This window comes from Calypte anna, chromosome Z, assembly GCF_003957555.1.
Source record: "Calypte anna isolate BGI_N300 chromosome Z, bCalAnn1_v1.p, whole genome shotgun sequence".
Taxonomy (NCBI): domain Eukaryota; kingdom Metazoa; phylum Chordata; class Aves; order Apodiformes; family Trochilidae; genus Calypte; species Calypte anna.
In genome coordinates, this window is record NC_044274.1 from 68163780 (window position 1) to 68179034 (window position 15255).

Here is a 15255-nt window from a genome sequence, read left to right on the forward strand (position 1 = left end):
CACTAGCAGCAGTTCCCCTTGGACAAATATGCATTCAAGTTTAAGATGTGATTTTTTCAGAGGAACAGCACTCATTAGAAAACACTATACCATCATGGTAAATAGATATACTTATAAACTGTGAAAATGCATCCATAAAGTAACTGTGGTAAGTGAACTAGTACTCCACTTTATAAGGTAAAGGCAAGGTATTTTAGCAGCCAAAAGAGTAGGACAGAGAAAGGTTATTTGTGTATTTTACAGCCATAGGCTCACCAGCAAACATGGGCATAACTATGAATGTTATCATCTGGGTTGTCATTTTGTGAGATTGTCTTTATGATACTCTGTCCTTATCTTGGTAAGATCAGACAAGGAAGAAATGAGAAGCTTGACGAGATGATAGGGCATGCTGGTCTGGCAGGCTGAAATTAACAGTATAGTTGATAGTATATGATAATTTTTCTGAGAGTTGAGATTTCTGAAGATACTTGATGTCTCCAGTACTTGATGAGAATTTCTTGTCCCATTATCACACAGTCAGATTTTCCACGAGTAAGGGAAAACTGCACACTGCACAGTATCACTTCTTCGTCTGCTACACAGCAAGGAATTGTAGGTCTAGATTTTAGAAATTATCTCAGGAGTCAGAGTGCAGGATATAAAATTGTGGATTAATATTGCTACATTTCCTGAGAAAACCGTTTCTTGGCTTGTGGATGAAGAGAAAGGAAGGCTGTGCGTAGTGAAATCAGTTATCATGCAAATAAACCACTGACTTGGATATTTTGCAATACTTCATTCTTCTGGATTGAACTGGTCCTAGTAATAAGTATGACTAAAGTTGAAGAACATTTCCTTTCTAGGAGGTGGGTGGATTATAAAAACATTTGTTATCTTTATATTTTAGATATTGATGAATGCCAGTCTAACCCATGCCGTAATGGAGCCACGTGTATAGATGGCCTGAATAACTTTTCTTGCTTGTGTCTGCCAAGCTATGTAGGTGCTCTCTGTGAACAAGGTAAGGTGTACCCTTTAACTATGAATGTAAAAGTAACGTGTTTCTCTTTCTACAGTCTTTTGGAGTAACTATGCAAAGCCTCCTGAAAATGAGATGATGGAAGCAACTGCCAAAATCTGTCAGACGTCATAACTGATAAGAAGATACTCTAATTTTGTAATATGTTAGATGATTTGTGAATATGATTTGTGGCTCAGGACTTTTAGTTTAAGGTTACATCTGCACCAGCTTTTGCAGATGCATGGGAGCCAACTCCATCCACGTGCCAACCTGACTGGAAGTCACATTACTGCCATATCAAATATAAAATGACCTATTAGGTACTTTCTGCAATAATAGCAGCCTTACAATTTTTAGGTGGCTCCAAGGCAAGCACAGCCTGCTTATATTGTCCTGCAAGGTGTGAAGAAGAGGTTCTCTCACCACTGTAGTCATGCTTATGGGATAATGAATGGCAGCAGAGCTGCTCTCTGGCCAAGCTTCTGTTTTAAAATGTTATATGTAGTGTGAAAGATGTATCAGAACCCATTGCTTCCAACAAGCATCACTAGAAAGTGGGAATAGTCTACTGAATATGCCAGATTATATATCAGTCCACTTGGGACTGTAGGCTTGACAACTTCAATTTTCAAATTTATTTGTTCTGTGATTATTTTAGGAAGAGTAAGTGTAGGATCATGATTACAAGGAAGTTGTAAAAGGCTTTGTAAACTGGACAGCTGAAATAAGATTAAACATCCAAGTTTCTGGAATTGTTAGAACATTTTCTGCAAGAAATCCCATTGTATTTACAAGAAATATTTACAGTGCAAGATGCTTTCTCAATATGTGCATGTGGGAGGTGGAAGAGGGTAGCAAAATCTGTTTTATTGGTAAAATTAATAACGGCATTTTCATGGAAAAAGAAATGCTGTTTTAAAGTGCACCTTCTAAAGCTTTTGAAAATACTTTTCTCTTTTTCCTCAGATGAATGGTTTTGGTTTCAGGTGAAGGAACTAGATTTTTGGATTTGTTTCATTAATATAATGCATTTGCATGTTTGTTTCTCATCTGCAGTGAAAGGCAGTTTGCAAACTCTTTCAATTCAGCCTTTAAAGATTTGTTTGCTGGAGCTGAAAACTCTTGAAGCTGATCAGCTCTAGTACTTCTCACTATTTAACTTTTTCAGTAGCCTGGCTAACCTTGTAATTTGAAATTTGAATCTCTTTTCTAGAATTGCAAGTTGACGGTGTTTTCAGAATGAAAAAAAAAATAAAAATCTCGCTGCCTTACTCCTCCCCTCCTACTCCAGCAAATCCATGGTAGTGAGTGAGCCCGAGTACTATGGTAGCTTTAAGCTGCTTTTTATGACCAACCTGAGAGCACATTTTCGGTGGTTAATGGGAACATTTCCTAGTTTGTCAATCAGAACCAGAGCCCTGCTCATTCAGCTTTGGAATTTAAATTTCCTCCACTTAAAGTCCTGCAGTGGTTTGGGGCTTGGGAAAAGCATTTAGTGCCAGATTTCCACTCCACCAGACAAAATAAAACTGTGCTGGTGATTCAGACACGGTTGTCTGGCAAGCAGGATAAATTTCAAGGCACCAGTCCTGACCTCACTAGATTTAAAGACCATCCAGAACGACAAAATGTGTACCTTGGTGCCACAGGAAAGGTGGAGTCGAGCACACCGAGATTATATTTCACCGCTCTTTTTTTTTATTCTTTTCTTTTTTTTTTTTTTCCTCTCCTATATATACTATTCATGAAGGCTTCAAAAAAAAAAAAAAAAAAAAAAAGTCAAGCTGAAGGTCTTTCTTAGGCACACTGCTGTATATTCCAAATTCCTCAGAAAACAATGGAAGCAGCAAGTATACATTGCCTCTGGAAATGAAGCTCAAAGTAGGACAAAATTTCACCATGTCCTGGTCCCACAGCATTAGTGTACAAAAAAATGTAGGGCTCAGAATTTCACCAAAATGTCCCTGTGAGGCTTTTCTAGATTAAGGGGTCAGTGGGTGATATATTACACTTGTGTCAGTGTTAGGAGGGAGTGTGACCAGAAGACGGGACAGCTGCACAGCAGGGAGATCTGGCAGGTGGGAGAAGTTAGAGAACCCTTCAGGGTGATCTAACCTAGGGTGAGGGAAATCAATCCTGAGACTCAGTGAGCTGTAATTGGCTCCCTGACAGGCATTTTTCTTGCCAGGTGGAAAGAGTTCAGCAGACAATCTGAGCCCAGGGACTTCTTCCTAAAGAGAGCTAAAGTTGTCCATTGGTAGAAATAGAGCAGCTGAGGTTGTTTCCTTTTTAAACTGTATTGGTAGCTCAGAAACCCAGTATCCCTTCTCATTCACATTAGTTTAAAAATGTATTTCTGCTAGATAATACCTTCTTTTTCCCACCACATGTATCTTTTCAAAGTACAGATGGATATTCTGCATGCCATTTTGACATCGCTTCTTAAAATGCAAAGCAAGCCCAAACCCACTCTTTCAAATGGTTGCTGAAAGCTACAGAATGTTTTGATGTATGTCTTATCCTGGGGGAGCAACCAGTCTTTTCATTGCCATCCCTCTGTGAAAAGCCTTTATGGTATCTCTTGCTGTCCAAATAAATGAGCTCAGATCCTCCCAATTTTGCTGGCTGAAGTATTACTTTGCAAGCTCCATGTTTTTAGAAAGAGGAGAAGACAGTTTTTTGATACCTTGTCTCACAATGGGCTGGTGGAATAGTCTCCAGAACCAGTAGGTTGTATAAAACCCTGTGGCTGCTTTTGCATTGTCTGACTGTGTCTATGTGTGATGAGGAGTCCCTTCATGAATAGTTAGATGGGAAACAGCAGAATGATAGAGATTAAATGTGAACCTCATTTTCAAGAATGTGTTCTTGAGCTGGATGAGCACCTGTGTAGGCTTTCCTCTTCCTTCACTGGCTGCCTGGTTTCCTTTTTCTTTTCTCCTGCTGCTGCTCTACCTGTGGTCTACTTGCTTTCAAGAAGTGTGTTTGTGCCTAAACTTAAGGCTTGGCTTTCTCTGCTACAGGATCACTCTCTGCTGCAGAATCTCTGCAGGCACCTAGGCGCCTGGTTACCAAATGCAGCTGTGTGCATGAACCTGTATGCCAAAATGGCACACATGCTTTTGTTATGGGATATGCCTCCTTGGGATAATACGACCAGCTGTTCTCTTCCAGGTTCTGAAAACAAAACAGCTTTTGTAATCATCATATCAGGAACAAAGTTTTCTTATAACCCAAGTTCACTGTTCAAATGTCAGTGATTATTCCCTTCTTGTTTGCTTCACTTTGTTCCCAGGGCTTGGTAGCTTGGGATGGAAGTGTTTGAGCAGTGCTCAGTGCAAGGATACTTTCTGAAAACAGATGGTGTCTAACCAATATTTTTCAGCTGGAAAGGGATCATTTTGAATATTTACCAGAGAAATCATTTCTCCTCAAGATGTGTGGGCTAATGGGTTTCAGGCATTTTCTCATTAGCTGAAGGCAGACAGTCACAGATAGAATTTACAGCTGAGTAAGACTCTCATTATGTTCTAGTACCTGTATTTCAGCCTTCATTTTCTTTAAGCCTTTATGGAGTTTCTTTCAAGACAAGGGATCTGTTGTTGAAAATATGTTAAACTTATAAAGAACTTTTTTTTTTTTTTAATGCAGTTGTTATATATATGCAATTGCAGTTACAGAGAACAGAAGCTGTGTAAATAATTCTCTGCACACATCACTGAAAGAGCCTGAAAGTTGTCATAAAACTTAAGACTAGTCAGGCAACTTTTAAAACACCAGAAAACATCAAGCAGTGTTTCAGTCTTTCCAACACATTCTGGAACATGTTTACAGAAATCTCTGTTTACCTCACTGGATAAGTATACAATGAACATGGAGTATTGTATTCAGTAAGTGCATGCTTTTACTCGGCTCGCAGGTGATTAGGTCAGAAAATTTACAGCTACTTGCAATTAGATTTTACTGGTTCAATACTTACACCCATATGGAGCCCTTAAGTTCGTGTCACCCATTCAGCTTTGTTAATGTGGTAAGAAGAGACACAGACTTAGGACAATGCACTGCAAAGATGAAACAGTCCTCTTATTTTTATTTTGAATTTTCAGCCTCTAGCCTACTGAAACTCCCTTTCTGTCTTTGTAAAATAAATCTGGGATACAAACAGGTGCAGAAGACTTTATTCAACTTTTGCAAAAGCAACATGCCACTTTGGATAGGAGAAGTTGTATGTACACTGCAGTGCATGTATCTTAATTATGATATTGAGGTATCATCATTTCACATCCTCTCTCCTAAGCAGAGAAATTTTGGTATTTTTGATTCATGCTCAGGCCTCTATATCTCATTATTTGAAACCACTATTCCAGATTTTGTGTTTTCCATCTTCTTTGCCTCCCCCACGTGCCTTTCAGCAGATCATCCAAGGAAGGATGATTAGAACATCCTGGAAATGCTCTCTGGGCACAATTTTCTCACCACGTAATTCTGCTGTGGGATAAGGGAGTCCCTGAACAAGATGAATAATAAAATCTTAAGTGCTTTCACAAAGAACATAGCACTGTTAGTCATCATCGTGTGGTTAAACAAATGTTATAAAAAGCCAAAAGCAAACTAAACTTTAAAATGGCCTAGATGACAGAGATTAAAGCTGTTTCTGCAGCTTGTGTCTCATACAAAATACAGAGGGAAAAGATAAAGGACTAATAAGTTGGTAATATAGATAACATTCTTTTTTCATAGCTGGGATTACTCAAGGCACAAGTAGTTGTCTACAGGTTAACTTGCTGAAAATAGAAAGCAGATAGTCAATACATGCTCTATTACACCTTTGTATTTGGTACCTCTGTGTCTGTACACATGACTTTTAGAAAATTATTTTGATACCAGCCTTCTAAGACAATGGCTGCTGTGTTCTTAATGTAGCCAGGAATTGTCAGAGAAATTCTGGTAGGACTCTGAAGTGATATGTCTGCATTTTTAAATCAATTTGTGCACATGTCAAGTCTGTTTTTTATCTTGTGAGATTAAAAAACTTAAAAAATATATAGGTGCTTTTGTGAGTCAGGATATGAATGGCCTCTTCCTGCTATGAATTAAGAACCAGACTTGTACTGCAAAAAAATTATTTCACAATTGTCTTTTAGATGATGATATTGAGAAATATCATAGTGAAAGAATTTGCAGTCATATGTCCCTGGTATATTTTATAATATTTGGCTTTTTTTCTGTACAAATGAAAAAAGAGCTCCTTTGGCGAAAGCATATTATTGAATGTGTTGACTAGTAAAAATAAGAAATCCAGTTTCATCCCCAAGAGTGTATATACCTCTGGCCAGACAGTAACTTTCAGGCACAGTTTTGTTTGGGAATTGATAAAACTTGGTAGGAAGTCATACTCCTGTTTGGTGGGTAGGGTGGGAAAGACCAAGCTTTGTGTGTCTGTTCTTCAGCATCCTGCATATGAGGCCCTTCTCTGTGAGCCATCATGTACTTGGACAGCAGGAATGGGCAGTAATTGGCAGGAGCTGTAGCCTTGTGCTGAAATGCCCTTTACGGTGACATTTGTTCTGCCATAACTCAAAACAGTCTTGAGTTTTCCCTATTCTTTTTCCCATTCCTCCCTAAACCTCTCTCTTCTCAACTGCAAGTTCTTCTCATCGTGAAGCACAGCTCAAACACATTTAGGCATCATATTTTTTATGCCCATTTTATTAATACTGATTTTTGTCAGTATTCCCACAGCTCATTCCCACAGCTTTGATGCAGAAGCAGCCTTGTAACCAGAACTTTGCTGTTTCTTGCCATCTATTCTGTTTACAGCTGCCTAGCCTTGACACTATAATTAACGTCAAATCTACAGATTGTTACTGTTCCAAGTCTCATGATTATTTGTCTTTAGGTGAAAGGATATACTGGCTGATGTGAACTTCTGTCTGTTCTGCATTCTTGTCAGTACCATCCCTCATACAAGCACAGACAATGTGCAGTTCATTACTTTGCATTTCAGCTTTACAGCCTTCCTCAGATACTGATGTCTGAAGTTTATTAAGTTAGGCTTTGTCAGAAAGATAGTTCTGTAGCTTTATATCCGTGGGCTGAATAATCACAAATGCTTTCCCTTGTATTATTTTCAGTTAACATTTTCTTCCAAACCAAGGTAATTCAGTATAGTGACTCAATGAACTATTTCCCTTGGAAGTAAAAACCACTATTCCCATGTATGGATTCAGAAAACTGAGACATAGTCCAACACCCAGCCCTTTCATTCATCCAGAATTAAGGACTGAATTCTGCAATTCTGTAATGTCCTCCTCCTGCTGTCCAGGTACGAACCAATTCAATCAGTGGAAGTTCACAAAGTTTTCAGTTGCAATCATACTGAAACAGGGTAAGCAGAACTGCCTGAAAACCAAATGTTGTCTCAAGGATGAGTATTGATTATTTGCTTTTGTATTGCTTAATGGGTCAGTATCTCCCTGAACCTTTGCCCTGCAGAAAATCCATCTACTTGCACGAAACATGCCTGTGTTTCCTGTCCACTGACAGAGGTGTGATTTGTTTATTTGTCACAGACACAGAGACCTGTGATTATGGCTGGCACAAGTTCCAAGGACAGTGCTACAAATACTTTGCACATCGACGTACGTGGGACACGGCTGAGAGGGAATGCCGTCTGCAGGGAGCACACCTGACAAGCATCTTGTCTCATGAGGAGCAGATCTTTGTGAACCGTATGTACTGCTTGCAAGTTGCCTATCAGTATCAAGTTGTCTGCTAAGCAGAAAATAGGTTTTTTTCTGAGGAAAAGAATAAACTGGTGAAAAGTCTGTTTCTGGCAGCTTTAGATACTTAGATATTTAGAGCATCTGACAATGATTGCATCACAATATTAGGTAGGCTTCAAGAAAGAGTGCTGTACATTATGTTGCACAATCTAGGCAGCACTGATCAGAGCCTAACCAAAACTTGAAACAAATAAAATACGTGCTTTTGTTACTTTAACCTTTTTTTGATTATTTGTCTCTCCATCTTTGTGCTCAAATGGGATATTTCTTTGGGAGACATGCTCAAGCTTTGTGCTCAAATAGGAAATATCTTTGGGAGACATGATCAGGAGGGAAGAGACAGGATTCTTTATAACTGCTAGATGAGAATCTGCCTTTTTATATACATCTCTATTTAAAACTGTAAAGTGGAACAACAGCCTGTAAATAGTTGTTTGCATAATCAGCAGAAGAGTCTTTAAGAACAGGATGTCTGATTCATTCCTTGCAAATTCCTTTTATTTTCTTTTGTGAAATCTCTTCCATTTATGGGAAGCTCAATAAAAATATCCTTCTGGTTCCTTAGGTATTGGGCATGACTACCAGTGGATTGGCCTCAATGACAAGATGTTTGAGCGTGATTTCCGCTGGACTGATGGTAGCCCTCTGGTGAGATGCCTTTGGAATGAAATCACTCATTCATGCCTTTTTGTGGTGGCTTATCAAATTCCCACCATGAGTAAGGGAAGCTGTGTGAAAAAATGCAGTCACTAAATATGCACCCAAGCAAACAGCCAGCAAAGTCTTCTTTTGGGTTAACTATTTTATGGTATAGTTCTAAAAACTTATTGTTAGTTCTTACACTCTCTGTTCATTTTTTAACTAACCTAAACCAAGGAGCTGGTGGATGCAGGAAATGACTGAGCTCTTTCCAATTGAAAAAAAATCTCTTTTGTAGAAGGGACAGGAGATTTACTGTTGTTTAACACCTATTTAAGTACATAGCATTTAAAAAAACCAAACAAACACTAAAACACATAGAAAAAGAGAAGAAAAAACAAACCCCTAACTTGTTATGCTTTTTATTTTCCTTTATAGTTGTGAATTCTTCTTAAAGTAGAAAGCATCTGGGCACACATATGCACAGATGTGCATGTCAGCACATGCTGACACACATATGCAATAACGATTGCTGCGTACCATGTGGCTACAACTTACGTAGAGAGACACCTGGGGCCAGGCAGTCTTCATTTGTTACTATTTCATGTAAATAACCAGAGGTTTAAAGTCCTCTAAAATTACTTGTAAATAACCCATTCCTTGGGGAAACTGCTACGTGTGGCAGGTGACAGCACAAAGAGGAAGAAAAAGATGATGAAACTTTTTGCTGCACGACTGATTGCTCAGTGCATCTCTGGTGGTACCAATGCACCCATTTGTGATTGGAGCCACAAAATCTTGTGGGATGTAAGCAGAAGGGTTTAATTTCATCCTTTTCTCTTGTCTACCTCTATGTAGTTTTGGGAGCACAAGATTGGCCATGGCCTTCATTTCTACTCCTTCATTCCTTGTCTCCTGATGTGGCTTCTTACAGCTCTGAGGGTAGTTTAGGTTTGGTTGGAGCTCAGAAGTGGTCTGGGCTGTGTGGAGTAGTTGTTCAAGGAGCCTACTCTAAGGGACACTAAGGGGTCTCAGGTTGGGGGAGATAAATATGACCATAAATGTACTGCCAGAAGGGGCAGCCCATCTTACACTGGGAGGTGTAAAACAAGGTACACGCTTATAAATTACAAAGGCAAATTTGGTGTGTCACTGAATGATGAAGTCAAGCAAATTCAAATTGGGGCTGAGATTTTATTTTTTTAAATTCAGGCTACTAAGCAGATGGAGTATTACATTTTTACTCTTATTTTCAGTTTTAAGAAATTAAGATATTCTAGGAACAAAATAAGACAATCTCATCTGTCTAACATATTTATCTTTTGATTGATCATTTTTTCCACTGTGTTTTTCTTTTAACAACTTCCCTCTGTCTTTTCCTTCAGAAACAAGTTAGGTATCTCTTGAAATCATTTAAGTTCACTGCTTCAGTATCTTTCCCTGATAATTTATTCCATATGGTTTCTGGATACCATGATTCTGAACAATTTCTCTTTTTCTTCTTTTTCCTACTTTTAACTTATTTTTCATGCTTTTTTATCTACTCCCTGGTTACAGTGATTTATTACTTCTCTAGTAATTCATTAGGCAATAACATAATTTAAAAATTGCATCAAATTAATTTTCCTGATGATGATGTATTAAAATTTCAGCAAATTTGAATACTACGTAGGCTGTAAGATGATATAATTTATGTATTTACAGGTGAACAGAAGTCATGATAGCACTGAATACATTAATATAAATATAAAAAATATAATATAAATAATATAAATCATCATTAGTACATCAGCATTTGTGTTCTAACATGAATTTCTGCGATTAGAGGTAGCTCCTGCATATAACCAAAATCTAAATAGCTGCCTTCTACTGTACATCTCAGAATGCCTCTGTAATTCAGCTGTTTCTAGCTTTGTTTCCCAGCTCCATGCTTTCTTCAATATTATATTATCTATCTACAACTCTATTCAACACTTTTGGGATTGAGAAGAATTTGTCAAGCCTGCTGAAGATTCCCCTGATATATGAATTTTCTTGGAGGTACTATCAGAGAAGTCACTCCACATCTTGGCTAGACTGTGCATCTCCTAGTGATGTACATTCATCTTTTTACTGTTGCTTGTTGAATTTTCTGCCGGTAACAGCTTGATTTAATCTGAAAATTATGCTTACATGATTTCATTACGTTCCGGTGCTTGGTAGAACTTAAAAGAAAAAGCAAATGAACAACAGCAGCAACAAGACATGTTGTGGATGGAATTGTTGGCTCAGTGCTGCAGCTGAACCAGTACTGACCAGAAAAAATATCTGTCATACAATTTAATGATTTATCTTTCACATGAGTTTTCTTTCTTAACCAAAAATACCCCTAGAACTAGGAGTCATTGAATCACAGGCTCTACCACTGAAGGCTGTGGAACAAAGTTTGGATTACTTTGGTACTAATTTTCTGTGGACATAAGGAAACCCACGATTTAAATACTTAGTATGTTGAAGGGAATTCTTCTTTCTCCAGGTGTCAGCATTTATTTTAGTAGTAATTTCTGGAAATGGGATCAAATACTTTTATTTTTTCTATGCACCCAAAAGATGTGTCAACCAATGAGTTAAATAGAAGGAAACCAGTAATTTTTTGGTATTCCAGCTTGTGCCAAGTTATGTTTTTTCCAGATTTTTTAAATTGAAGCAAAGTGCCAGCCACCATTAAATATGATAACTGGACAAATCACCTACTTGAATTTTGTAGTGAAAACTAATAAGCATACTTCCAAGTGCACACTGCTTCTAAATACAGTAATCTATTAAATATGTATGCCCACCTTAACATTTTTTTTTGTATACTTCGTAGTCATATGTAGCACTGGCATATAAATTGTGTGCTATCTTACTTCCATTGGTTCCCAAAATACTGGAGGTGGAGGCAGGAACTTCTTTTGAACACACTTCTTGCATATTCATGCGAGATGAGAGTAATAAACTGGCTTAGTAATGTGAAAAACCTTAAATTCTCAGATGACATCGTAGAGATTTCCCTTACCTCATGAATCAGTGGATGATAATTTCACCAACAATGACTAAGTGCCGCTCAGTTTTCTGTGCAGTGTCCAGATGAGATCAGTCCAGTTCCTTTCAGTGGGAATAGGAGGTTTTTCTGTTTTTTTTAAGACATGAGGGACAATGTGACAAATAGCTTTTTAAAGTGAGAATACAGAATTAAGGTTCTTACTGGGAATCTTACTCTGAACCTTTGTACCTTTGTACTCTGTACCTTTGACATGCTCACAACCTTGATGAAAACAGGGGTAATTGTTTAGGTGCCTAGCAGTGGACTAACTAGAGTCAGCCACTTTTGATATCTTGGAATTCTTTTTTTCTTAACCCTATGGAAAGTACTGCCCATTAGCAATTGATTGAAAACAGCAGCAGTAAAAAAAGCTATTTCTGTGCATGTTTTTCATGTACTAACTGGAAATGTTTAACTAGCATAAATAATGCCAGTAAGCAAGTCTTAGAATAAATGAAGAGTGATCTTGTAAATACATGCTTTGATTCTTAGAGTTCCTCAAGGAAGTTGTCGGTGTCTTGAATAATGAAGCAAGTAAAATCAGATTCAGAGAGAGAGTAAGTAATGATGCTTAAAACTTTTTGGTTCACATGACATTAGCCCATGCTATACCAAGTCTACCTGTTTTCCACATCAAGAACTTTTAAGTAATGGAAAAAAGCAAAAATGGGCATGCCTTTAAGTCATAGCATTGTAGGTTCTGTTCCTACACAGAGGATCTGTGTAGGATTTTTGATCTACCTCAATGAAGTGTTTGATGCACAGTTATCTACATGCTTTTAGGGAATTTTGGCAGGTTCATTTATTAACTGTAAAGTGGTTTGCACTTTAAAAATGCTCAGCAGTTTCCTGCCTTTCACCTAAATTGGCATAATCTTATGCAATGGATTTGGTTGTGTAGATTAAGTCTCACTACCTCCTGGTAAAAGGTGACTTCTTAACATGCTGTGCCCACTGCATCCCAAACATATGTAACATTAATAAAGTTGTTGGGTAATACCCTCACACCCTTAAGCTTTATTGTCAGTTCAGATGGTACTTTTCTGTAAACTAATTAATTTCTAGGTACCTGCTACTTCCTTATACTGTACTTGATTGGCCAGGCCAAATTGCTTACGTTTGTCTTTTTTGCAGTGTCTTTAAAAAAAAAATTTGGAAGCTTCTTGGCTAAGGGCAGAGCATGTCTTCACAGTATCTCTTTAGCTAAGCTTAGGCTACCTTGTCCAATATACAGAATTAAATAAGCTGTAATTATCCTAAATTGTGGAATTCATTGCTGGCCACCCATATGAATCTAATTTGTTCTAATTTTCTGTACTGTACCCATATGGCAGGAAGCAATCTTTTCTCATCTATTATGTGTTCCTGCTGTCTCTATTTTATTTTATTTTTTTCTCTCTCTTTTTTTTTTCCCCTTCTCTTTTTGAAAGAAAGAATTTTTCAGTGTTTCTGGTGGTTGGGAGAGTTTTGTGTTCTGGAGCTGAAGGTCTGCATGAAAAACTCTTTGGCAACACCTTTTTTATATCCAGGGAAAAGAGCTGATTGCAGCTGTGTTAGTCCAACATATAAAAATGATTACCCTTTCAGGAAACTTAGATCCTCACTTGTTGTGTAAGCTCAATGAGAGCTGAAGATTAGGTGGCTCTGCCACAAACATGGGCTTGAATACCAGCAACATCTGAGGTTCCATGGACGCTGCAGGAAGGAGATTTGCAAGCTGCAAATTTTGGCATATCTGCCTAATCCCTAATTTCAGATAATTTGTCTCAAAGGTGAAGGTGCTGAAAGCAGGTACTGAAGTGTGCACAGCACCCCCAATATTTTAGTCCTTCATTATTCATAACTTCCTGAAACTCAAGCCAATTTCTGGTCAACATATTTCAGGTATGATTACATTGACAGATGCAAGAGGCATAAGAAAATAATGCAGTATTAAATAGCACTTTTTTTAACTCTTCTTCTTTTAAAGTGTAGTTACAGGGCTGTTGTTAGCATTTGCTGTGGGAATGCATTAGTTTTCCTCTGATTTACATTGTACACAGGAATGAAAATGGCTATATGTAAGTCTTTGTTTACATTTTTTAAAATTACAGATTCTAAATTATTCTTGCACTTTTCTGTGGACTTCTCTTGCAGCATTTCTGTGATAGTGAACAACTCTTTAAGTTGTTGATGGACAATATTCATCCCCCAATTATCACAAAAAACAATATTAAATTTGGGAAAATCAGAGCGATACAGGAGGAGAAATCAAGGGCTCTGTGTGAAAAGAGGAACTTGTCCCTGCCTACTCAGATCTTTGTCTACTATGAATTTGATGTAGTACAAGCTACCAAATAACCAAACTTGCATCGTCAGTGGAGATATGTGGTAATTGGCTTGATCAAAGGCAGAGTGAACGCAATGTGACACCTGAAACTACCTTAGAGAAACTGAATTTCAGTAATTCTCTTAGTTCTGTGAATAGCAACTTTTACAGCTGTAAAGCACACCCATCCAAACAGAAAAAAATCTGGTGTTGCTTTTGGCATCCTCTCCATTATATCTGGATTGCTGGTGTTTCACTGCTGAGGACCTGAGTGAGCAGGCACAGTGGTGAAGGAGTCCATTGGAGCTATTCATGTTATGGATTAAGTGCATATAGCTACTTGAGGTTGTGCCTTGGGCCTCTGCTTCACAAGGGGTGTTATTCATATCCCTTGGAAAATGCTGTTGATAATTAGTGCTTTGTAGGATGGTGAGCTCACTCCCATTACATAAGATTAGTGCTGTAATAAGGAGCTGGCTAGTGTCTGTGGCCAGATTGTCTGTCACTTGGAGAATGCTGCCAGCTAGGAAAGTAATGGGGAACATTGCCACTTTTAAAACTGTCCGGAGAATCTACATTATTTTTTTCTTCCCTTTAGCATAGGCATGTTTATGCTTTGTGTTTTGCAGTGCTGGACCTCAGGTTGTTAGTGTTAGGGAAAAAAAACAAAAAAACAAAACAGCACAACAACCAAACAACAACAACTAAAAACCACAAAACAAACAAACAAAACAAAAAACCAAACAAGACCCCCCAAAAAACAAAAGCAAAAAAAAGAAACCTAACCAAAACCCAAAACATACCAAACCAAAAACCATAAACAAAGAAACAGAAAATCCAAATGACAACAGAAAAAAAAAACAAAAACCCCCCAAAAAACCAAACAAACCAACAAACCCAACCAAAAATGCAAAACAAAACAGAAGTTTAATTCTGTCAAAAACAAAGCCCTCTCTTTTCCTTCCTTTATTGGTCAGTGAATTAGAGTGCTTTAGCTTGATCAAATCTGTAACTTCACCCCTCTCAGAAAGAGTAACTTTATTGAACACAAGAACATTCAAAAGGCATGGCATATTTTAGGGAAGGAGCCTGCCTCAGAGGGTTAAATAAAGCAAACAAACTAAGAAGTACTGTAGTCAGCTGCAAACAAAAAGCTCATTGTGCCCATGTCCCACAGGATCCTTGTAGAAGGAGATTTTAAATCTACCAAATGTTTTGGTTTTGTGCTGCAGTCAGTCATTACAGCCTCTTTTTAAGATGCTCATTTGACCTGCATTTAAATGGAAGAAAACTATATAATGTTATTAATGACAGGTATATTTTTAGTTCACTATGTCGTAGGCAGTAAGGAGGGCCTCTTGGACAAAGTGGTTTTTTGTCTCATTTTTACCCAGGGGGTCAGCAGTTACTTCAGAGTCTTGTTATGGTTGGCTGTGGGGTGAAACACTTGGACAGC

At 37.9% G+C, this 15255-nt stretch overlaps 1 protein-coding gene across 1 annotated transcript in view; it reads left to right on the forward strand.

Annotated features, from left to right (window-relative positions):
- Positions 1-13831, forward strand: part of VCAN (versican) — a 93637-nt gene extending 79806 nt beyond the window's left edge. The window contains exons 10-13 of the mRNA XM_030467631.1: positions 890-1003; positions 7576-7734; positions 8354-8436; positions 13628-13831. Of these exons, the coding sequence (XP_030323491.1) occupies positions 890-1003; positions 7576-7734; positions 8354-8436; positions 13628-13831 (560 nt within the window). The remainder of the gene's footprint in view (positions 1-889; positions 1004-7575; positions 7735-8353; positions 8437-13627) is intronic.
- Positions 13832-15255: the final 1424 nt, after the last annotated feature.